Below are 26,123 nucleotides of genomic sequence, written 5' to 3'. Positions count from 1 at the left end.
TGATTGTGATTTATTTTTAATGCAATTCCCCACATTTTTTGAATACATTATGTTAAATCTCCCATGACATTCATGAGATTACTTTCATTTCATTGTGACATTGTTAATGATTTTAGTTACACATTATGTTATTTTTTCAGCAGTCAGCAGATAAAGCAGTCAGCAGATAAAGCAGTCAGCAGATAAATCAATACAAACCAAATCAAGCAGTGTATAATGTGGCAGTGATGGAGAACCTATATGTATCATGGTAGGGAGGTGAAATAATAATCACTTGGGCAGAAAGTCTCTGTTTGATGAGGAGTGGGGGTCAGACAGATTCAGACAGATGTGAGGAAGCGAAATGATTGACACCCTAGGTCAGGCCCTATCACAAAGCGGCATATCATGAAAGGGACGGACTTCTGAAAGAGCCATTTGACGTTCTACTTGACAGACCATCAAAAACAGACTTAGAACTCCTCCCCGCGAGGCCTTGTGCGGCGAGATAAGGCTTTAATTTGGAGAGCGAATCGTGTCTTTGTAGTGGGAAATGAGCGGCACTCATCTCTCCAAAGCCGGAGCATGCGTAATTAGCTGTGTGTTTGTCTACCTCGTTGAGATAAGTGAACACAGGGGTGTTGCGTTAAAGGGGATTACCTGCTACTTGTTTATATTTATGTAACACGACAACAGATTAGGAGTCATACTTTAAACTCCTGTGTTGCAGCTGTGACCCCCGGGTCAGTGGAAGTGACGCCGGCACAAGCTGATTAGTTTCTGGTTTCTTGTTGATAAAGAGTTAAATCCAGCCTGGTGCATGAGGAAGGAAGCATGAGGATCAACAGCAGCAGTGTGTGGGAGTGTGTAGTGTTCAAGTTCTAAAGTGAATTCAATTTACACATGTAGAGCAAGGTCTACTAAAAATACATACCATATGCTATATGCTTGTAACAATCATATGGTATGTAGCTATCTTTGAACCACATTAGAGACCATGAGCTATTGAGAGCATGTCTTTTTGGTATTGAATGCAGCTAATAAAATCCTTCCATAGGTTGACTCTTACTGCTTTTAAAAAGCAAATACATCAAATCTATCTGGGGGCATTGGGTCAAGTCTTTCCTGTCTCTCTGAACTTTGAACTATCTAATGGAGGCAAAAATATCCTAAAAAATAATCTTAAAAAAAAAAAAAGAAAATAGAAGAATGGGGTGAGTAAAGCTAATATCCTCTGAAATCCATTTTGTATTGAAAAGGGAATAGAGAGAATATGAGATGCAGAGTTGTGCGGTGAGGAGGATAATAAGAGTTCAGCGCTGAGCTCGGAGTCTTATGGAAAAACAGACCATCTATGTAGATATGTGATGAAACAGAATTATTTATCCAGCAAGAACATATCGATGCTCAAAAGTAAAAAAAATAAAAAATAAAAAAATAAAAACACAAATGGACATTTAACTTAATGGTTCATATTCTGCACAAGAATATGCCAATGCCAGTGAGCGTGCTTTTTGCATCATTCCAAGCTCTTGAGATTTCCTTCTTTCCTTCACTTTACTCACAACCTCACCCTGTTTTCCATAAATAGGAGCTAGTTTACATCACATGCTGCGATCCCAGATTTATTGGCTCCTGTCTGTGTGACTGGTGGCCATCTGTGTTTTGAAGCCAGCTAGTGAATAATTGATTGGTCCATGTATATGCAAAAGGATGGACCCATCTCAGGAGCCATGTTAGGAGGTAGCTTAGCAACACAGCAGAGCCCTGGTCAGTTGTCAGGCAGCCCTTGTGGGGGTGTGATGTGCGCTCTAAATCTGGTGGTGGTGGAGGTTGTTTTGGTGGTGTGTGTGTGTGTGAGTGTGTGTGAGTTTGTGTGCAATTGTGTACATGATTGTATGAGTGTAGGAGGGTGAGGAGGTTAAGGGTACTCCACTCACGCTGGCACTCCTTGCAGCAGGCACCCTTTACGTAGGCAGGCGCTGTGCCCGCCGGGCACTGAGGGGGAGGGCAGGAGATGGCCTCACATTGCACCGTGCCATTCTGATAGAGAGAGAGAAACACAGCACTTCGCTCAAAATGACATCCACTGTCAGACAGAAGCCCCCTTCCCAGAGATCTAGCCATAAAATACATCTACACAATAAGCTGAAGAACATTTTGAACATTTAAATAATTGAGTCTAATATCTTTAAGCGCTATCTCCTGCTTTCTCAGGCTGTGCTGATAATTAACATTGCTTCCATGGATGAAAGCTCTGTGACATTAACATCTATGAAACTGATCCACATAATTGATAACATCTTAATGCATGACCTTTGGATTTGAAAGGTCGCAGCTAATTGCCACACATAAGGTAAGGAACATATCCCATCTGATTCCATAATTGCAGCCCAGAATGGGCGCCACACGGTTCCCGGAGAATGGAGAGATTTCATTGGATGAGTGGGCAGAACAAATCCCTGATGATAATTATCATCTGTCAAGAGCAATTAGGTGCGATGTACTGAGAGATATGTGATTTCCTACTGTTGCAAGTTGGGTAGTGGCGCGCAAACGCATCTCATTGGCTAGTTGGAGGGGTTCAGTGGCTGCGAATGAGATTTGTGTTCCGAAGCCAAGGAGAGTGACAGGGGGTGAAATCTGTTTGCTGATGTGGTACAAGCCCAGATCTCCTATCGCTTCTAATTCTCTTTTTGTAATTATTCACACTTGGTGCAAAGCAAAGTAGACCCTTGAGAGAATCCAGCATTACTAAGTACTGTTGTTGACGTGTCTAATCCTGGGAACTGTGGATGTTTTCAATACAGTATCTTTTCTTGGGTAACTGGGGCAACCCTCATCTAATCCAAGGGAATAATGAGAATGTAAGCCGTCGACAATGGGGCTCCTGCACCCTGCCCCACCTACCTCCAACCGCCCCGCCACCCGAACAACCACCTACCCCCACCCAACCTCCCACCAACCCCCCACCCAACCTCCCACCCCTCACACACTTGATGAACGAGGGAGCAAAACAAAAGGCAACACCCACAATGGGAGCACTGACCGTGTGTCTAAATGCAGACGCTCGTATATACACACAGACGCACACACACAGACACAGACATTTGCACACACACACACACACACAAGCATGTATACGCACATTCATTCGACACACAGACACACACACACACCAAACACTCACACAGGTACACGCCCACACACACTTAATTTATTTGTTAATTTATTTCTACACACACACACACTCACACAACCTTGCACACACACAAGCATGCACGCACACACATATACATACATCAAGAGTGTCACCGACACACAGTTAAAATTGAGTCCTCTCCCCTGCTCTCTCTCTCTCCCACACACACACACGCACACGCACACACACACACACACACACACACACAAGCACACGTGTGTGAAGCCCCACCGTGCATGTGCAGTTCCTGCAGCCATCTGTCCAGCCCTCGTCCTCCCTGTAGACGACCCCCTTGATGCTGCAGGTTCTCTCACAATAGCAGCCATCCAGCCCATTCATCTTCTCCTCCGCCCTGGACAGCTGCTCGCACCGTCCCCAAAAAAAACAAAGGCGAGAAGGAGAGAAGAAGAGAGACTGAGCCTCATCATCTGTCTATATTCACAAGTAGCAGACACGGCTTCATAGAACATATTGTGGGCAACCCAATGGTATCAGAAAGGTTAAGTGTGTTAGACACCATCAACACCTTCTACGCCCACAATCACTGCATGGGAGCAGAAAAGACAGTAGCCGGTGTCCAATGTTAATGTGTCTCTAAACGCCTGTTGCAGTGAATGTTAACAGCAGAAACACATTTAATCCCAGGGTATGAGCAGACATTTTACACCATAACATAATTAATAATTCTGACAGTACAATTAAAATTTGGATTAAAAGACTGAGACTAACTAAGTCTCAAATTTTCACAATTTTACATTATATGGCATGACATTACCTTGCTGGATGTTTTGGCAAGGATATCCTGCAGTTCCATGATCTTCTGCACAAGTCCATGGAAATCGTTGCAGGTGGGGCATGCTGGGATATAAGAGGCAATATATTTTAGTACACAGGATATGATGGGATGCACTGACTTGACAGACAATAATTACAAATAAAAGAATAGACAAGGCTCTAACATAAAACATTATATGCTAGAATAGATGGAAATAGTGTTCATAATACTTTAAAGTAATAATCTGCAACATTTTCATTTAAATAAATGTCCTTTTTGCTACTCTCCACTCTGATATAACTCCATACTGAATCAACTTTTACCCAGTTTATGAAAGTTTTTACATTTGCAGTTCTAAACTTCAGATGTCTGGTAGCTCTTTCCTGGGAAAAATCCTCTGGTGCACAGGAAGTAATGCATTTTTCATCCCCAGCAACATAACAGGGGTTTGTTTGGAACAAATAGAGGAAGAACTGGGTAGTTAGCAAGAGCAGCGAGAACAGACAAAAAAAGAGCATCACCTACAGAAACTCAAACTTCATCAACAGAAAACCCAAGGAAAAACACATCACAGTACTGGCAAGTGATCTCTGGGAAGTTCAGCACAAAAATATAACAGTAATGCTTATCTTAAAAAATGTCGCCAAAAAAACTCCCACAAAAAACAAAACAAGAATCTTGCAGATCACTACTTTAAAGTCAGGCTGAAATAAGAATTTGATAATCAATAGACTTAGGGGGATGGGGGTGTGTGGCTCCACCTATACTCAGAGCCCTTCATTTTGATATGGAGAGTTTGAGACTGATGTCAAAATTCATAAGAGTGAGTGACAGGCTACTGATTTGCTTTGCCTTTTCACTGTTGACAGGTGAATTCAAAAGAGGCCACATAAAGTTGCATTACATCAAAGTCATGCCACACCTGCACAGGAAAGACAGGGTAATTTCCCTATTACTGATTGATTGACCAATTGATTGATTTGTGTAGACCTGTTTATTATATCTCAATTAAACTATCAAATTAAATAACCTTTAGCATCACCCAAAGTTTCGCTGAGGGACACTACGGGGAAAACACGCTTTCCCAATTGCCAAGCTGTTTTACAGCTGTTCCACTCCAGTGACTAGAACCTTTACAGAATTGAAGGGATAAATTACATACAAGGTAGGTGCAAAGAAGAGTTCAAAGAGTTACATGCTCCTTTAGGATGAGAAGAAAGAGACTGCACTCACTTCTGTTAAGATCTGGACACTGTGAGATGTAACCCTGCGGCATCACCAGGATCTCCACGTCCTGCATCACTCCCTGCACACACACACACACACACGCGCGTGCAAGGTTACAGCAGAAAAAAATGCCCCGTTATATCGTTTCACATAAGGTAAAGTACCCTCGACTTACTTGATCAAGGAGAACCAAACCTTAAAGAAAATGGATGGGTAATAAAAATGAGATGGAGCATGTTAATGTGTAGAAAGTGGATGAGGATGCTGAGAGGGCGGCATGTGGTCTCTATGTGCGCTCGAATGTACATTTTCCACACGAGTGAACACGAAACACAAGCAAACACAAGAACATGCAAACACAAAACCAACAAACTGATTTATGAGAGCCTTGGTAAATGCTGCACCCCATAAAAACTAAACACAGTGAAAGTGGAAATTCATTGTTCAGTCCCAGAAGAGAGAGAAAGAGTGACAAAGTTAGTTCTGAGATAATATGTTTCCTAGGTTGCCGCTCTGACAAACCATCTCATAACTGGACACCGACAGGATGCTAAGTGAAGCAATGATGTTAGAGTCATGTACGTAGAAGCAATTTTTATTTTTTCCCCAATCTCTTCTGATAAGCATAACCAGGACATACAGATTCAATTTGATTCAAAGGTCCCACTTGATAGCCTCTCGTCCTGTGGCCGAACCCCAAACACACACACACACACACACACACACACACACACACATACACATTTACACATGCACACACAGACACTCTGTCGCCATGGTAACCTGGCCCATTTCATTCCTTGAGTGCATTTATTTCCCATACAGAAGTGGAGCGGTGCAACTTAGGAGAAATTGTTTTTTAAATTGTCTTGCCACTTCAATTTACCGGCCATAAATTTAAAATCCTGGGGAAATGATTTGCTGATTTTTCATGGCAACAACGCTGAAATGGAAGAAGATAGGAGTTGTGTCTATTAAACTTGTAATGAAACCAGAGAAACTATACATATATTTGTAGCCATCATACACATTTCTATACTTCATCTATGCTGTGACTATACTACAGTGACTAATGCAGCTTATGCTTTTTTGAATGCTGTTAAGCAGAACCAAATGAGAGTGTTGTAACACAAAGCTCATGTCTCTCAAACAGCCGGTTGCCAGATTACGCCTTGCACCTTCTGCCAGCTAATAGAGAGGACATTTTTAATTTTCCAAATGATTCCTCTCTATCAATGACACTGCTGCAAGCATGCAGTAACAAGTGGGACTTTGATGGTGAATGGTGGTCCCATCTGTTATGGAAATGTGTATTTGTGGAAAACAGCATCCCTGGTGGCATTCAACTTACTTAAGTGAATTTTCTACCAAACGGAAATGTCGAAAAATGTCTATATCTTACAATGTGTGTACGCTGCAGAGAAGATGTTTATTGACAAGTTAAATGGAAGTGTAGATAAACTCATTCTAAGAAAAGTCTTCACCATCACTGCTAAGGATGTATTTTCTTGTCTTCAACTGACACCCACGTAGAGACAAAGACAGTGTGTGTGTGTGTGTGTGTGTGTGTGTGTGTGTGTGTGTGTGTGTGTGTGCGCGCGTGAATGCATGTGTACTAATGAAGCAGCGTGTTTTAAAAGGAGATGTGCCTTTCCTAGCCACTAATCAGGGCTTCAGAGAGAGGCAAGGAGAGACGCGGCTACGTGACAAGATTAGTGGGTGACCTCCAAGTCTTCTTTCATCTGCCAATTAACACACGGGAAATTCAACAGCCAGGACACATGCGCAAAGCACATTTACAGACAGGCACGCACACACACATAGACAAACACACACACACACACATACACCATCTCATAACCTGCTATAGATGTCACCATCAAACACAAAGCTTGCTTACCACCAGACTGATTAAAATAGTTGCGGTTGCTGATAAGCCATCATTATACCCTGACATGTCTCCCCAAGTGGGAAATTGTAGAGTGCAAGCCAGTCTGGGAGAGGCAATATACATATGTCTCTGTGTCAGATAAACAATAGGCTATAGACTAAGCTTAATGAGCATAGTCCAGAGGCCATTTAATGATTTTTTCCCCAAATCAGCGTTGTGAGGGTTGCTGGGATAATTACACTGGGTTTAGCAGCAGACTAAGGGGAGGGAACAAACAATGACAAAAAAATGTCAATTCCTAGGGTAGGCAGAGCAACCCTGAAATTACAATGGCAAGTCTTGAGAAATGCATGCAATTAAATCCACCAGCCATAATAAATAAAACCAAACAAGGCAAACAAGGAGGTGGAGATACAGACCAAGATTGAGTATGGGGCGAAAGCATAGTGCAGCAGCCGAAATGCATTACTTGCTCTCACCGCTCTGAATCATTTATCACTGATCATATCACAAACGCATCACATCACGTGCATCAAAGTTTATATGCTGTGAGGAAAGTTTTTGAAAAACAATGCCAACCTTGAAGAAGCCATGAGCGCCGTTCCTCTGTCCAAGCCAGAAGGAAGCATCCTCAGGTACGTCCATGTAGGGAATCTCCACCACCCGCTCATAGATCCTGCAGAACAAATACATTAACTTTTCAACAGCTAAAATCTCAATATGGCCTTCAAACTCACTGCAGGCAATCATACAACTAGCAACTCTACATGGTTTACAATTACATCTTAGCCGGTCTTATCCGGAGTGACTTACAATGGGTAGGTTTGATACTTAGAGCAAGCAGTTCACATTGTTTTGGTGTAATTACAGATCCTTTCCAAACTTTGCACTGAGTTTTAGCTTTTACATGCCTGGAAATAATTTCACACTTTTTAATTCTTTACACACCTGCATTGTGTGTGTCTGTGTGTGTGCCTGTGTGTGTGTATGAGACTGATACATTTTGAACAATTGTATGATAACTTAATGAAGAAATTCTTTCCACAACAACAGGAATGACAGGAATGTTCCATTAAAAGGTCCGTCTATAACAACAGCACGGCGTTCTCTACCGAAACACTGTCACCCCACTACTAGTTTGTTCATCTTTTGAACTGACACTTTTTTTTCTTAAGCTTTTGATACAAAGACAGATATTATGTGACAGCTAAACATACCTTTTACATGTATCTTGAGACTAGAAATCATTTATTAACTTTTTTAAATAATACGGGAAAACTACAGGCATGGCAGGCATTTAAAACAAATGATTTCTAGTCTCAAGATACATGTAAACATACCTTTTACATGTATCTTGAGACTAGAAATCATTTGTTTTAAATTTATTATTTTTGGAAACACTGGAGCAAACCATGCCTGTAGTTTTCCCGTATTATTTTAAAAAGTTAATAAAGTTGAGGAAAGCTGGTTATACGACATGTTAAATTAATTTGAAGGACTCCCTTCCAGCCAGTCATACTCCAGTATTCTCCTAAGCCACAGTATGGTGTCACTTGCCAGCAACCTACCTGTTGCAGTCGACGTGCAGTACGACATGGGAGGCGCTGACGGCAACAGAGACCTTGTGCCACTGGTCATCAGCGAGGCTATAAGGGAACACCTCAATGTGGGCCTGCTGGCCTTTGGTACGATAGTGAAGACGCACCTCACTGCGCTGGCCGCTGCTCTCCAGCTCCAGGAACCTGCAGAGGGAAAGCACAAGTACCACCGACCCGCTTCCAGTAACATCCATACAATGACACCTTAGCTGGGAATTTACAGTATATCTTTGTTGTGTCAAAGCCTCATAACTTGAACTGAACCCTTATTTCGGTTCACACAAAAACCTGCATGCATCACCTGGGTTTATAATCAAAGTGTCTAAACTCAGGGCTCCTCTCAACACAGCGGTAAAAGATGAACACATCACTCAATTCCAAGCAATGCACTCACATCTCCCTAGATTTTCAACAACATTCAGAATTTAATCACATCAATAGGCCAGCCTAATGGTACTATGTGGCTGTTAAGTGCAACATCAGCAACACACAACAATGGTCCACATGGAGGGGCTCAACTCATCACTTTGGGACATTGGTATTCTGGGAGAGTCCTGTTCTCCACACCACTGAGATTTCTCCCAGCATAGTGACACTAATGGAAAGAGCTGCCAATATGCAGTCATCAGCCCTGCCTTTAAAGACAGACTTATTTAAACTAGAGTCGTTTGCTTTAAACATTATTCAAAAGAAAAATAGACACTCACATAAGTGTAGCAGTGGAATTGATTTATCTACAAACCACATCTAATAGATTTACTCTCCCTCAGCCACGCATGCACATTCATTCTGGCTACACAAATGCACCAGCTAACGCTTCTGTCTGACACTGAAGAAATCCTCGCCTCATTTCCAAATGAAACGGTGCAGCACTATTTTGTCGCATTTGAACGGCTGGAAAAGCTAATCAGCACTGGGGAAAGTCATTAACATCTGTGTGAGGTCTCTTCTCAGGGCTGACTTCAATGTACACACAGTTCAATCAACACATTATGTGAAACTCAGATTGCTGCTCTGATCTTCCAACAGCTCAGCTACCACAAACTAATGGAAAAGCATTAGCATGCTAACTGCAGCTAGTTTCTCATCACTTTTCGATCCACGATTACAGACACAATGTTTGGATCGTTGATGGACTGTGAATAATATGTTGGCATGCAGTGTGATTTGCTTTGTTTACTCGACTGGTGAGTAAAACATCCAAATGTTCATGTTCCAGGCCTCAATCAACATAATACAGACCCTGCTAATATGACAAAATTCAGAATACAAATTATGTTTACTCAGTGGTGTTTGGACGCCTTTATAGATAGTTTTACTGTTCTTCGCATGAAATTGTATGGGCTCTAGCTCTGGCAGTGTCATCCCATACTGCAAAAACATCACATATAAACTTCAGAATATCTTTAGATGTTGATAAAAATGTATTTGTATTTGTAATGTACATGTATACAGGTACAGTCTTTGTGCATGTGTCTGACATTCATTCAAAATATGTTTTGGACACTAGAAATAATTTCTTCCCTATGTACTGTAAATATATCTGCAAGCATATCCAAAATATATTTTGGCTGCTCATGAAAATTCTGTATATTTTGAAACACATTATTAAACATATTCTAAGTGAGTATTATTTGTTTGAAGATGTACCACACTTTACAAACCACTGTGTTGTCATGTGTACAATTACTTAAGGAAAAACTTGTTTACAACTTCATAATGTGTGAAGTGTATTTTTTTTTTCCGTTTGTAACACTGATCATACCTCTGTTCAGAGTGGTGGATGGAGAGGATGACCCCAGAGTTGAGGTGTTCCTGTTTGAGAGTCACCAGCACAGTAAACTCACTCTTGCCTCTCAACTTCTGGACCATCCGCTCTGAAACCTCCACAGGAGCCTTCACTTCCCTGGAGGAACCTGGAATGACAGGAATATGAGGTATTTATTATGACCGATTTCCCCTCGGAGATCAGTGAAGTTCATGTTTCCCCATCAAGACATAACATTACATAAGGAAAAAACAACAACACTAACAATAGTCGTTTAAAATTCATGTTTAAATAATCATACTAAGACTTTTGCAAGATGTATTGACAGTGGGGAATTCCTTTATCTCTGAAACACCATAATTGTAGTTCTAGTTTTCACACAGTTATTTCATTGATGTTGTGAATCAGTAAGCTTTGACTGGGGTTTTGGTTTTGGTTTCCCTCATTTCAGCTGTTGTATAGTGTTAAAGAGAGCATCATCATTACAAAACATAACAAGGAATTGGACAGATTATTTATTTCTCAAATTGACTGGTAGTGTTCTTGATACTAAGGTTGAAGATGTGACAAAATGAGTGTAAGTGGATTTTAAATTTGTCAAGGTTTGTTTATGAAAACACAAAGTAAAACAGATGTCAGTTACAGTGGGTTAAGAGAGTTTCAAAATGTGCATTTCCCATTTATGAAGTCATTCATAGAATTTGTGTGAGAGAGTTTATGAGTATATATAAAAAATTCCCATTCCCATCAAAGTCCCATTATAATCACGTTCTTTCCTATTCTACAGCAATTTTTCCTGTCTGCTCTACTTCAATTATTTTCCTGCTCTCAGTAATTTGAATACCAGTGGTATTCGTTTATTATTATTGGTCTCACTATTCCTTCAGCAGCCACTCTGAATGCCTCAAACATTTACATACAATTACAATAATGGAAATATTTCACATATTAGCCCTTTGGGCCAGGGTAGAGGTGATGTGGTTTGAAAATATAATATGAGCTAATAAATCAGTTGTTGTATCTGTCCAGAAATATTTTATTAACTTGTAGATTTCTGGAATGAAAACAATGATGTTAAAATATGTTATAGCTGAAGTGAAATATGCATGTATTCACATGTTTTACGGGGTTAGAAACATATTTAGGGTTAACTTACAAATAAGAAGCTGCAAATCGGAGGCCAACTTCAGCTTTGTCCAAAACAGTCAGAAATTAAAAACCAATCCAGCCTCTTAGCAGTAATGAAGCTGTACATAAATGTTTGAACCTTGCAGAGCAGCTTTGGAAGGATGGTAATAATTAAATAAGACTACTAGTCTTCAAATTATTGATACTGACATCTTAGAGCAGCAGGAGAACTGAGGTAGGGAAACATGTCTGTACAGTATCAAGAACATGATTTTGAAGGGATTTTAACAGCCATATAAATATTTAGTGTATTCACATAAACGCTTGATGAATTTGACTTTATACATGGAAAACATTTTAAAACCTACTGTAATTGAAGTGTATCTCATTGTTATTAATATTAAACAATTCAACTAAATTATGTTAAAATGTTATGTGAAAAATGAGTTTTTCACAGGGTTAGAAAACAGATTTAGGTTTCCCCGCAAATTTTACCTTAATTTGCTTATAAGAAGCTGCAAGGCGACAACCGACTTCAGCTTTGTCTAAGACAGCTGCAAAAGACTAAAGAATTATTTTACTCAATTTTGCAACTTGGTTGACCATTTTGATTTTGTCAGTAATACTGACAACCTCAAGACTTTTGATGATGATGAGGATGATTGTCACATTAAGGCATCAGTCACATTGCATTTTTTAAAGCCTATGTGGTTTGAAGATGTAACAAAGTCCACCTCAAACACAACTTGAAATTATCCACCAGATCACAGCTTGATGCTACCAAATCCTACAACATAGGCCAGCATGTATCAGCTATCCCAAAAATCATATCAGTCTCTCACAGCTTCGCTTCGTGCACCTTTTCACTTTGGTTTGGTGAAGGAACGGAGATATGAGACTGGGGATTTGGGGAGACGAAGTGAAAGGGTAAGGCTGCTGGTGTGGAGAGGAGGGCATTTTCTGTCTAGTTAGCTAGCAAGCTTCTGTTCCCACCAGTGTGCCCCCTTCCTCCTCCCCAACTCTACACAGACGTCTATGCTACTTTAATGGAAGCATCAATAAATGATGACGTTTCTCAGAAGCGATCACATCAAAGAGTTCACTTCCAGCTATGGGATGCATGCAAGATGCCCTGGCACACTTAAGCGCTCCAGGAAGCTACGTGCGGCTTTTCCTCAGTGTATTAACATTACTTCCAGCTGGTGGGAGTAGCCAATTAACACAATGCGAACTGAAACCGCAAACAAGGCCATGATGAAGCCTGGCATACCAGAAGTGCATAGTATGTTCAATGGTTATATAGGATACAATGATAACGTGCTGAAATTAACAGCACTTTTTCACCTCTCAGTAGTCTTACAGGAAGGAGTTAGCATGCTAGCATTAGCATTTTTCTGATGGCGACTTTCAACCACGGATGTATCAACCCCATGGGGAACACGCTATCATTTCTGTCAAAACAAGAATCCTGTCTGTTTTTTTGCCCCACCAGAGAGATATACAGTACATGATTTCATGCACTTTGCACTGCCAGTGCAGCATCATTTCAGCGTCACTGGCTGAGGTGGGACAGATGGCCCAATGACGGCAACAAGAGTCCTCTGCCTAGCAATGACCTGCTGCCATCCACAGAAAACCACTTAATAATTAAATCCAAGTGACCATTTTTCACAATAATCTAGGACATTACTGGAATTTATTTGTACTGTTGTACTAAAACGTAATTACAGCTACAAAATATATATTTTTTCGTTGATAATTACAAAAAATCTCTATGTGAGACTGAGATATATTAGTCATTTGCCACTTTTAATACAAAGATGAGCTCAAGCCAAACTAGATTCACTATGCAGATGGCAATATGCACTGGTCAGTCTACTGCCAGAGCTCAGTATGGATGCGTATGACTATGACAGGCCTACGATAAGGGACCACACTGACATCTCAATCATGGGCGCGATGGGGAAGGAGGGAGGGAGCAGGTGGAAGGGTGGAGTCCACACTGACAGCAGAAGGATGGTGAGGCAGGGGGATGGTCAGGACCAAGGGTCTCTAAAAGCCCACCACAGAGCAGCTTCACAGCTTGCCAGCCATGAGCCTTTGATCTGGGAGGGGGCGACTCCTCCACCTTGAGGGGAAAGGGCTGCTTCAGATGGGATCTGGGAGGGATTTGAAGGCACCGTCTCATTTGGATGGAGTGATGAGCTTGGCTTTTTGTGGAGATGCTAATGCATGATGGTCTCAACACCAGGATCCCTGCTCAGGCACACAAACGAGGATTACGACGACTGTACCGATAATATCCCTGCATTCCTAAAAACATACATGAAAGAGGAGTGGATGAGTGTGTGCTGTGATGACAGGGCCAGCTTCCACTTCTGCCAAATCAATGTGCCCCTGCTGAGGGAACCATTGGTCGATTATCTATTGGCAGGCGCCTGGATGGGGCAGCCACCTGCTCCTAACGACCACTCTGATGTGAGATACTGACACAAAATAGCTTGAAAATGATCCTCCAACACATAAAATTCCAATCAACACAAATTTCAATGCAATAACATGGCTCTCGTCATTTATCCTGGTTGTTTACGGGCTATGCAAAGTTGCAGGCCAGATCATTGTGAGAAAACAGTGTTTTTGAGGCACAGAGATGTACCAACTGACTGGAGATCTCCAAAAGCCTCGGGCTCAACAGCATCCCTGGGAAGCACAGCTTTGGGCTACAGCCTAATCTTATCTCCTGGATACATTGCGCTTTAATGGTTTCACTCCAGCCACGCTTTCCATCCCTCAGCTTCACTTCTAATCTCAAACTGTCTAATGCAGTCTTATTTTGTCTGACCCCTAGTCCCCACACAGCTGTAAATCCCTCCACCCCCAGCACTGCATTCTCATGGAAGTGTATTGGCAGCGCTGCACCAATCACTGGCTCACACGTTTAGCATTTAGAACAGGTGCCCTGCAGCACAGCTTGGGAGCCCAGATACACCCAGCTATGCCACAATCCTTTTCTCACACACTGCTTTTACTTCTACCTGTATTTAAAGAATATGGGCTCTTATACTGGAAGGGGAAGAGAGGTTGCCTTCAAAAATGAACAACCTCTCCAGGATATTACGTTCATTACGTGCATTAGGCTTCAATTTAATTATTTCCCGGAGGAAAATGTGACTGAAAACAGTATTACTGATATCAGACAAGATCATAGCCACTTTTGTATGTGAATAATGAGGACTTTCATTGTTTGGTCTCTGGTGGATTGCCAAAACAAAATAACACCGCCCACGCCTTTGCAACAACTCCTCTTCATCGACATTTTGCAAATAAGCCATCTCTCAACCAGTACACAGCAAGCAAGCCATGCGATACACTAAACACACAGGGCCAAGAGGGTCAGAACAAACACAATGATCCAATAAGCAGAGGAAGGAGCACAAGTAATGTAATAAATCCTGTAAAAAAAAAACAACACTTTTTTCTATTGCATAATGCTTCCTGTTTGACAAATGATAGAGCATGTTTCCAACGACACATTTTATCTGCGGGTCTGAGCGTGGAGAGGGATGTGCGTGGGATCTCTCCAGAGGGATTAGAGTAATGATAAACTCTCCACCAGCAGCAAACTCCAAACCCTTCATTACTGTCACAGCGCACGCATATCCATGCATGTACATATACACATACAGAAGCAGAGACATACACACACACACACAAAGGTACGAGCACGCAAGCACAAACACACACACAAACACAAACAGGTGTAGACATACACAAACAGAAACTAGCCTTTAACTCCCAACACATTGACTCATACAGATGCAAAGAAAAAGACCGCCCCAGAGATATGCAGACACATGGGCTAACACAAAGATGAATGCACATACACATACACACACACACACACACACACACCCTTTAGCTAGTTGTTACAGCTCCTGAATATTCCTCTGCGCTCAGGCAATCTGCATTCGGAGGACCATCTCCCCCCACTGAGTGTCCGCTCTCCTGGAACAAATACTAAACCGAGCCAAGGGCACCTCCAGGACTGCTTTGGCCAGCAATTTCTCCCCAACTCTCAGATCGCCTCCTCAGTGACCGCCTGTCTGACATTCACACATACTCAGAGCTGGTGTCAGCCTCCCAGCCAATCAACTCTATATTGGCCTGGGGGGGGGGAAGAAATATCTCTCCCTCCATCCCCATCAGTGCGTCTGAGTGGAACCCAGGATCAGCTTCGCCTGAGAGGGCAACAAACAAAACACTTTTTGGCTGGAGGGACTTCTGGATAATGTCAATCACTGTTTTGAAAGGCTGGGCGACTTTTTGGGCAACATAACAGAATAATACATCTTGCAACAGAAACTGCAGTGAGACAAATGGCAAAATATACAGTAGAATTTACAAGCTGCCGCGTGAACAGTGCAAGCGTTTTGAGACATCTCCTGGATGTAAATATATAAAAGCACCTGTTAATCCAGCACTGTATAGCACCTTACACCGAGTAGTAATAATTTAATCTTAATTTATTGTTCATATATTGTAGGTATTGTAGTAATCAATACTGTCTCTACAAGAAATTCCCTAGCCTGTGTTCTATCATCATGCATCGGTGCACCGTGTTATCGGTCATGTTACTGTCCATTTTATTGTTTTGTCCCGGCACCTTTTGCAAGCCCAGCCGTCCCAGTGGGGGTTCCCTCTTTGACTCGGCCCACCCAGGGTTTCTCTCATTTGTTCCTAATAAGGTTTTCTTGGGAGGTTTTCCTTGCACTGAGGGTCTAAGGCTGGTGGCTTAGCTAGGCTTGTCTGCCCCTCCAACATGCTATTTTGTGCTTTGTTTTGCTTCCTCGTGTTTTATTTTGTTGCATTCTGTATTACACCATGTTGTTCTGTGATTGATTGTTGATTAGTTAGATCTAGGTAGGCTCATTCTTTGTAAAGTCCTTTGAGACATGCTTGTGATGAAGGGCTATATAGGATAAATAAATGAACTTGGATTAATGCCAGTGGATTGGAGCTATACCGTTTTACTTATTCTTATTCATTATTATTCAGATTTTACTCCTGTTTTTGATAACAAGTAATGTCTTGTGGATTCACCTGTGGGACTGTAAAAGACATGTTTTGTACTTTTACCGTTCTACATTGGAGATACACTGTAACGTTCACAAGCAAGTAAGCTGTTGTTCCAGAATAACTAAGCTAATGTAGGCTATTGCCTACACAGGCAATAGCGAATCTAACATTGCAGCCCAGGTAGGACTGGTAGCAAATTCAGTTCCACTGCTGAATTCTACCCAAAGTCCCCCACCACCCATCCCCCTCACAGCTCAGGCATGTTCACGAGAAAAAAAAAACAGCTCCATGAAGCAATATGTCAGCGCCCATAAACATCTATCTCTTGGCACTTTCCGTGCCATTGTGAAAAGCATGTAAAGCATAGACTGTAAAAAAAAGATGTGAAGTAATCGGGGGAGGGGCCAAACGACACCCGACTTCCAGATACTGTAATACTTACATGGGGTCCTCCTGCTGCCTGCTTGCCATTGGCTTACAATGTTGTACAATAGTCCAGTTTATCATAACCTGTAGAGTTTAGGAATGTGCTGTAGCAGCTGGCACCTCACATCAGAAACATACTTTTGATTGGCACTCTTACACACACATTCATGCACACACAAACACACATAAACACACACACACACACACTTAGTCCCTCTGTCTCTCTCTCCCTCACACACACAATTACACACACACACACACACACACACACACACACACACACACACACACACACACACACACACACACACACAGCACTGCTGTATAATAAATGAGTCTCTTCCATCCCGTTACACTTCAGTGTCACTGCAGTCAGGGACATAATCACCACCAGATACACAGAAACAGCTCACTGGCAGTGTTCAGTCTCAGTAAGAACATGCTTCTGACACAGACTGGATTCAAACACATCCACATGCACACACACACGCACACACACACACACACACCAACAAAGAGAGGAGTCTTCTGCTGCAGCTAAGAGAATGCTTCTAGCAACTGTGTTGTTTGTACTTAGAATATGTTTGGTGCAAATGCATGTAGCCAAACAAAGAGAGTGTGTGTGTGCGTGTGTGTGCGTGTGCGTGCGTGTGTGCGTGCATGCGTGCGTGCGTGCGTGCGTGCGTGTGTGTGTGTGTGTGTGTGTGTGTGTGTTGAGAGGGAGGGAGGGGGGTGGGGGGTGGTACAAAAGGTAGAAAATTTGGGATTCTTCTGGGTGTGGTCGTTGTACTATAACATGTAATCTATGTCTAGATATCACTCACTTCACAATTAAGGCGTGATGTGGGGGGAAGGCTAATCGTATGATGACTTTCTGGTGTGGCAGAGTACCACCTGGCCTAATAAGGTGGGAGAAGCGTAGCCTGGGGCATTTCTCTTGCTCTATTATGCCCGTCCCTGAGGTCCACCTCTCCTAATGCCATGCAATGTAGCACTGACAGCTACCTTCAAAGGCATCAGCGGGGGGTGCGCTAAACAGCAATCCCCCTCAGCTCACCGCTCTCCTCTTTCTCTTTCTCAGACAAAAAAATAACATTCTCTGGCAGACACAGATGTAGATACAAAGATATACCATACATACCAGTATGTGCACACTCAATTGTTTATCTACACACACACACAGACATTTATATGCTGTGAATTGCTCTCTCTCCCCCACACCCTCTCCATCCCCTCCTCCTACTCTTTCAGCATTCTCCCCATCTACCCCTCCTCCTCCTCCTCTCCACCCAGCACCCAGAGATAACAGCCATCCCTTCGGGCAGGCAGGCAGGCAGGCAGGCAGAGGAAGGGACAGCCTTGGATGTGTTCAGCCTGCTATCTAATGAGCGTCGGAATGTCACCGTGGGCCTGTCTGCTGGTCCCAGCCAGCCAAGCAGCCATACATGTGGGATCAGCAAAGTCTATCGAACAGCTGGTAGACAGCTCTGCTCGCTGTCTCTCTCTCTCTCTCTCTCTCTGTTTCTTTCTCTCTGTTTCTTTCTCCCTCCCTCCCTCCCTCTTTCTGTCTTCCCCCCTCACTCTTTCTGCATCTCGCTCTACCTCTCCCTCTCTATTTCTGAGCACAAGCACACAGCACACAGGGGCTCCGGTCTGCTTTGCCTGCACGCCTCTCCCTGCCTCCCCCTCAGCCAACGTCGTTGACTTAACATAGACATCCCAAATGAATGATGTAGGCAAGCTCTGCCATAAATAACACACCGCCTTCTCTGCCTGGGTAATTGAGTGCACTTAAAGTCTGCTCAAAGGTAATGCAGAGAAATAAGGGGCCGTATTGACAGAGAGATGCCCGTCGCGGAACAGTCGTGTTTTCTATTTTGTGACATCAGTTGGTAAAAAAAGCCGGGGAGCTTCTTTCGATAGCTCTCTTGCTCATCTTCTCTCTCTCTCTCCATCTCGCTACCTGCCTGGGTAGAGCACTTCTGAGTGTCGTCTGCACAGAGGACATCAAATGGCCTGCCTTCACAGAGAGCTGCTGGAGTTGCTGCTCCATGCAGAAGTGCTGCTGTCTCAGCTGCTGTGCTGGAGATTAGAAGATATCAGCAAGCAGGAGGAGAAGAGAAATGTAGACAAATGACTTTGTGGTGTGTCTGTGTCCCAAAACAACATTGTCACTTTGGTACAAGATATGATCTGTAATGAGATGTGAACTCCTGCTTGTAAAGATTTGAATGTTGCCATGTCTTTGGTTTTGCCACTGATCTGGATTGCTAAAAGCAACTTCCTCTGTTGCTACATTTGGCTGGGTTATGATAGCCATCTCCAGCGCTGTGGTGGGGCCGTTAGCAGTCTCCTCTGGATTGTAATCAGTGTCTGTCATCAGTGAACTAAGATATGCCATCAACACAACAGTGTATAAAACTACAGTGTGACAGCAGCTTTGACAACTCCATTTTCCGCAGTGCCATTAACTCAACTAACAACCCGCTAACATATTTACACACTGCGTTACAACTGACAACATGGACATTTCAGTACTGGTTCACTGTTGTACCCTTTCACATCCCGGGGTATAGAAACTGTTCAGACAGCTCACAGACGTCAGACTCAGAAAGGTCACTGATGGGCAAGTCTGGCTGAGGCCCATTCACCATCCAGACTCACATCCTGCATCTCCGTGAACGCAGGGTTTTGTTCCTGACTAATCTGATTATGCTCACTCTTTCTATGATTCTTTGCGTGTTTGTCCCATCTCTCCCCCTCTGCTCTCCCCTGCACCCCCCGCCTCTTTTTCATGGGGACCTAGACATTGCCTATTGTTTGGGCAGGTGGCAGTCTAAGGGCCCCCAAACACAGCCCCATTATAACAGAAAACTGCAAATCCACTGTATGTTAGCGCTGACAGTCTATGGACACAACTATGGACAGTAAAAATAGCATCTAGGTTTACATTATTATCAGATGATATGACATCCTCCCAAAAAGCACTATAGTTACATTATGCATCACACAATCAGATGGACTGATCACTGGATCACTGGACATGCATTTTATAGTCTTATGAGCTGTTCAAACAAAAGAGTATAAAATATAGCAATGTCCGTGACTGGCAGTTTTCAAAACGTTCAACAGGGCAAGTTTGATCATCATTTTGTCACATGCATCATCATGCTATCTGTTGAGACATTTTCTTTTCAACTTCCACAACTAAGCACAGAAATACATGGAGAGTCTTACTGTACCTTGGAAGTGGAAAGCTCTAGACTCGCTGTGGAAGCCCTGGACCTGAGTAACTCCATCAAAGCCATCTCCAAGCGTTAGTTCATCAAACACGCTGATGCGCAGGGCAGGGTCAACCCCGAAACCTAAAACTAATTTGCAAAAACAATAATGTTATTGTTAGTGTTGTAATATTAGTAGGTTAAGACACCTGTGATGCCATAAACAATTCCCAGCCCACTGGTGTCAGGAGAGGAGATAGGTGGTTATTGTGACAGCTGCTTTATCAAGTAGGCGAATCATTTTAGAGAAACAGAGAGGACAATTGTCAAAATATTCAAAAACATTGCACAAAAACCTCGCGTAATTTATTATTATGGATTTCTCTTTACCATCATATAGCCTACATATTGCAAAATATACTCCCTATAATCAATGACAACCGTGTGCCCTACCTGAGGCGGCGCAAAATAAACCGAGGACCAGAAATAGCTGTAATAATCCCATGGTGAATATAAAAAAAAAAATTAGTCCATGTTTTGTCCACTTCCAAGAGACAGTATTGTTCAGTCACATGCGAATGATGTATCACCCTCGCTCAGAAGCCTATTACCAATCCCAAATGTTGAAAGAAGGCATCATCACAACTTAGATGCCCAGTGATGCAAACAAAACACATCCGGGGAGGGAAAAAATACAAATTATTCCATTTAATGCAAGATCTGCTCCATCAGCACCATCCGCGGCACAGGTGGGTAACAGAGGATGTAACAAAGCAAGCTGCTGCTGCTGCTGCTGCTGCTGCTGCTGCTTCACCAGTTCAAGAGACGCTCCTCTACAGCAGTGTGAATGAGAGCTGCGACCACTGGAGGAGGAGTGGAGAGAGAGAGAGGAGGGGAAAGGAGGAAACCCTGCCGAGGAGCGAGAGAGGGAGGACCGATTAAGCCCCCTTGTGGCCTCGGCTGAGAGAACCCTTGGTAAATCCAAAATGCTCTTAAATGTCTTGCAACTAGGCCTGTTCAAGTCCACCAAGCAGGGGAAATACGTACAGTGGGCCCTGATGGGAAAGAACTATAATAACCCTTTGATACATTTTAGAAGGATATTATACAAATATCCAGTGAGATGTTAAATAAAAAGGCGGGGAAACTACGATCACCTCCTATCGGTGATCATTATGAGGCAAACAACCATCAACATAAACAAAAATCAAATATATTTAAGAAAAAATCAATTCTCCATAGACCCTTTCCTCTGCTTATCATGATCTATACTATAAAGTGACCTGGTAAAAGTGGGAAAACTCTATTGTGCAATTAAAAAGATAAGGTAAACTGAATTTAGGTGGGTTTCCCCTCCATTATATTCATGCAAATATCACAGTAAAACTATAATAACCTCTATATAATATTGAGTAATAATATCACACCACTTTGGGAGATAAAAAATAGGCTAAATTACCATGTATGATAAGGTCACTATAAATTCACCACAGACTAATCTCACTAGTCCCCACAGGAATATTACATTATAGTGATTTCTCCTCAAGGGAGCATAGAGGAACGCGCCTTTGTAATGAATGAATGATGATGAGAAAATATAGCACTTGTACCGCCTGTATTTACCAACTGTTATAGTGAATAATATAACGTTTAGTAAGGTCACATCCTTACAAAAATAACTTTTAGAGACATACAAATAAATACAAATAAGCCCCTATAGGAATATTGGAGGAATATTATAGGACTATTGTAGGAGATTTAAAAAAAAAAAAAAAAAATGTAGGTCTACATATGATTACTGCCTATAAGTGATTTTTCAACAGGGAAAGATAGAGGAGTGCCTTTGTATGATAGAGAAAATGTCATATCAGTTGTAGCATGCTATTTACCAACTGTCTCAAAGCATAATATCACGTTTACCATGGTCCCACAAATATTCAAATTGTTCTATGATAGGAGCTATGACCTCTTGTAAGCATAATGTCCCAAGCTGCTACAGTTTAATTTCTTTTATTAGTTAAGTCATCCAGTAAAGTTGAAGTTTGCCTTCTCGGCAGGTGGTATGAAAATGAATCGAAATGGAGTGCCTGGCTGGCTGTGTGACTCAGCCTTGTTAATTCGTTTTTATAGAGCACAGATGCTTTGTGCTCTGCATATTTGTTTACTCCTCTTGCATCCTCCTCATCCATGGGACCAATTACAAATTTGAAACATAACCATTTTATCATTGCCCATGCCAGTGAAGATTTTTTTTCCCTAAAAGCAGGATAAACAGTTATATTTTCCCAGAATCCTAATAAATTTCCTGCCAAATGGACATAAATCGAAGCCTTTTCACGGAGGCCTGTTCAGAGGCAATCCCAAGTCCACAACAAACTGCAGCCAATCCCTGGATCCCAGGGAAAGTCTTTTGTTGGCTGTGCTGGTCTGTCAAACTGGGCTGACAAGTGGAGGATGGCTGTTATCAAGTAGCCAGCAGATACCATTCTGGGGACAGTTCCAGATCCTCTCTGGCACTCAACCTCTTCCTATGGATCCCAGAGTGACACTGACATGTTTCTCATATCAATCTGCCTTGACTTTGATACAATTCCATTACTGCCAATAACATGCTGGGTTTTTACTAATTTCACAGCACGATTATGCATATGGATCATGCAAAATGGATATGTTTTGATAAATATGCCCCTGTCCACCTCCAATTCAGAGAGCTTGTTCATAGGTCCATGGCGTGCAGCTAATGGGCAGCTATTGTCAATAAAACAAAGGCAGGCAATGCCTCTCCAAGTGAGCCAGAGTATCACATCTGCTGTGTGAGGGGGCCTCCAACACTCTATTCATTATTAATAATACTAGATTTCTTCTGGGTCCAGACACAGGAAATGTAATTACTTTGTATTGCCCACAAGTTGTCATTTCCTAAAGTGCCATCAGGAAAATAAAAGTCATTAAAGCATGTGCCCAGCCAAGAATGAAAAGTAATAAACACACACATGCACACACGCAACACACACCTTTGCTGACACACACACACTCTCAAACACACACACACACACACACACACACATATACACATACACATACACACACACATACACACACACACACAGTCTCTCTGGGCAAGGACAGTGGAACAGTGGAAGTCTTTTGTGCTTCTGTAAAGGAAACAGATGGGTGATACATTACACTGCTCTTGGGGGCTCATTCACTTTGGCCATAATCTTACCATATAGGCATACTAATGCCACAGACAAAATGGAATCAGTTGCCGTAGCTGCGCCGGGGCTGCCAGGTTTTGAATGAACAGCGGTGAAAGTGTCCTTCTTGTTCCCATAGAGCTCCCTTGGGGATCATTTGTTGCATAATTCCATGTCATACTGACCTTGCCTCTCTTTCAATATTGACATTCATGAGGCATATTGGAAATGCTATGCTCTTATGATTCATTACATGTGTCTGCTCAATGATATGTGTTTAATATTCATTCACATAGCTTTGATTTCTTATGATATATTTCAATATGAAGAAAATATGGCATCACTGAAGCTGACAACAGAGGGCTTGTCAACAAGAAATAAATGGAATATATTATGATTCAATGATAAGCATGGGTTGTGTCATTAGAAAGCCTTCAGGTGTGTATGAATACATCACATTATCAGATATAATCAGGTATTAAATTAAATTTTTAGGCAACAATAACTGCAACAGCACAATAAGCTTAAATTCATAGACTGATGAAATTACAAGCAACCAATAGCTGGGACTGCAAGAATCAAAGCCACAGCAACCTGACAGCAGATGCAACAAATATTCCTGTACCCGTAGATTATATGTGTACTTGAGAGAAGTGCTTGGTAAAGAAAAAAAAAATCTAGTCAGAAAAATTGCAGATCACGCCACACAAAAAATGGAAAACCTCACTGACAGCAGAGAGGCACTCAAGACTAAAGTTTTTTCATGGTGCTCCTGTGGATGAGATACAGATGGATTTCATTCTCTCACTGCCATCTAGTGCATGGGGCGGTGAATTACAGGGACTGGATCACAGTGGCGCAGTACTGAGGTTCAACAGGCAGTGTCACCCTCGGCCCATCGCAGGGCGATGGGCAGGGCGATGGGCAGAGGGTGATGAACTGAGATACAGACAGTGCTGTGCTGCTACAGGGAGTAAACAAATAACATAAACACCTAATGATATATGTGAACATCAAGTACCTAATAATGGGTAGAGCCACCTTTTCCCAGTTCTTTGCCCAGTTCTTTGAGGAAGGAAGGAGGTGGGAATCTACTCTATCTACACTCTGGACTCCACTCATAAAGGTTCAATGATGTTTAGATCTGGCAACTGGGGAGGCAATGAAACCCCTCTTGAATTTGTTCAGCAGTCTATATGGTGGCATTATCATCCAGGAATATTCGAGCATCATGAGGGAGCAGGGAGGATGCTCCATAGGATGCACCTGGTTCTGTAAAATGCCCTTATATTCCTTGGTCATTATAAAACCATGCAGAGAGATCATATGACTCAGTGATTCCCACAAGATGGCTGCCTATACCATTACAGCTCCACCACCATGTTTAACCGTCGGGTTGAAGGCATCTTTTGGCTTTCTCCAAACATAAACCCATCCAAATGTATGAAAAAGGGTGAAAGATGACTCATCAGATCATATTTATTTTTCCCATTGCTCAGATGTTCAGGTTTTGTGCTCGTTACACCAGTTTATGTGTCTTTATGCACTGGCCTTCGATCCAAGCAGTTTCCAAAAGGCAGTGCAGCCATAACTACCAGCTTTGTGAAGCTTGTGATGCACAGTCTTTATTGTCACAGAGGTGTGAGGTCGTAGTTTTGCAGTGTTTAGTTTAGCAACTATCCTGTTAAGTGTCCATCTACTCCTGTCTCTGAGCCTCCCCCACTTGGGACCTCTGTTCCCCTTTTCTAGTGCAATTTATCCATGTTTCGCATTATGTTGTCATTATTTTTGTTGTTATTTTTGACTGTTCCCCATGCAACATTAAATAACTTTGCAGTTTTTGTGACGAATGTGCCTGTAATTCAGGCACCTACTATTTGGCCTCTTTTGAACTAGTTTCCTCAAAAACTCACATGATCACTGATGACTCCAAAATGCTCAAAGGGCCATACTTTGACGTACTTTTTTTCTTCATCGGAACATGGTTACATGTTGATCTCTCACTCTCCTGTGGATTTTTATAGACTGTCCGTGCAGTGCAGTCGCTCCACACAGCCACTCCCATTCCCCTAGACCCCATTGTGAGTGTGTGCAGTGAGCTGGCTCATTGGGCCCTCACGGTGAATGGGCCCCGGCCATTCATTCAGCATACAGAAGCTCATTAGAACTCTATAGACACACAATTGTGAGCCTCACATTAGAAACTTCCTCCACTGGGGCACAGACACCGCACACAAAGTGCCAGTTTGCTGCTAAGCTAAGCGCATTGTCTTCCTGATTCATAGAGTCTGGCCCTCCATTCACGATATTAAGTTCGAGTGGTGGAATATCAATTGCGTGTGCAATGGTCCGGTATCTTTTTAAGAGCTTTGGTGGGGGTAAAAAGAGAGAGAAAGGGGATCTCAGCTGGTCTGCAGAGTGCTAGTTTTCAACAGGGCCATTGTGAGGACTCTGAATGAAGGGACCCCTGTTTTTTCCCTCCATTTCTAAAAAAGAAAGAGGGACATCAAATAAATTCACATGAACTTGCTTTCAGGGTGTTTCCAAGACTTACCGTATGAGAATAGCCTAATTATACCTCCCTCTCCTGGAGAGCTCTATTGGAATCTGGCTAATTACGAAGTGGTGAATCTTA

The 26,123-nt window shown here is 42.4% G+C and overlaps 1 protein-coding gene across 1 annotated transcript in view; it reads right to left on the bottom strand.

Moving 5' to 3' along the window:
- The window catches only part of nell2a (neural EGFL like 2a), a 63,715-nt gene extending 42,919 nt beyond the window's left edge, over positions 1–20,796 (bottom strand). Inside the window, exons 1-9 of the mRNA XM_071534706.1 lie at positions 20,745–20,796; positions 20,313–20,435; positions 10,438–10,588; positions 8,643–8,816; positions 7,654–7,750; positions 5,190–5,262; positions 3,957–4,039; positions 3,413–3,541; positions 1,920–2,022 (exon numbers count right to left, since the gene is read on the bottom strand). Of these exons, the coding sequence (XP_071390807.1) occupies positions 1,920–2,022; positions 3,413–3,541; positions 3,957–4,039; positions 5,190–5,262; positions 7,654–7,750; positions 8,643–8,816; positions 10,438–10,588; positions 20,313–20,435; positions 20,745–20,796 (985 nt within the window). The remainder of the gene's footprint in view (positions 1–1,919; positions 2,023–3,412; positions 3,542–3,956; positions 4,040–5,189; positions 5,263–7,653; positions 7,751–8,642; positions 8,817–10,437; positions 10,589–20,312; positions 20,436–20,744) is intronic.
- Positions 20,797–26,123: the final 5,327 nt, after the last annotated feature.

Source organism: Centroberyx affinis, unplaced genomic scaffold (assembly GCF_046629955.1).
Source record: "Centroberyx affinis isolate AG114_WGS23_722 - 3 ecotype Tasmania unplaced genomic scaffold, CSIRO-AGI_Caff_v1 ptg002607l_1, whole genome shotgun sequence".
Taxonomy (NCBI): Eukaryota; Metazoa; Chordata; class Actinopteri; order Beryciformes; family Berycidae; genus Centroberyx; species Centroberyx affinis.
The sequence above is the reverse complement of the archived record's forward strand: the minus strand, read 5'-3'. Positions and strand labels throughout refer to the sequence as shown.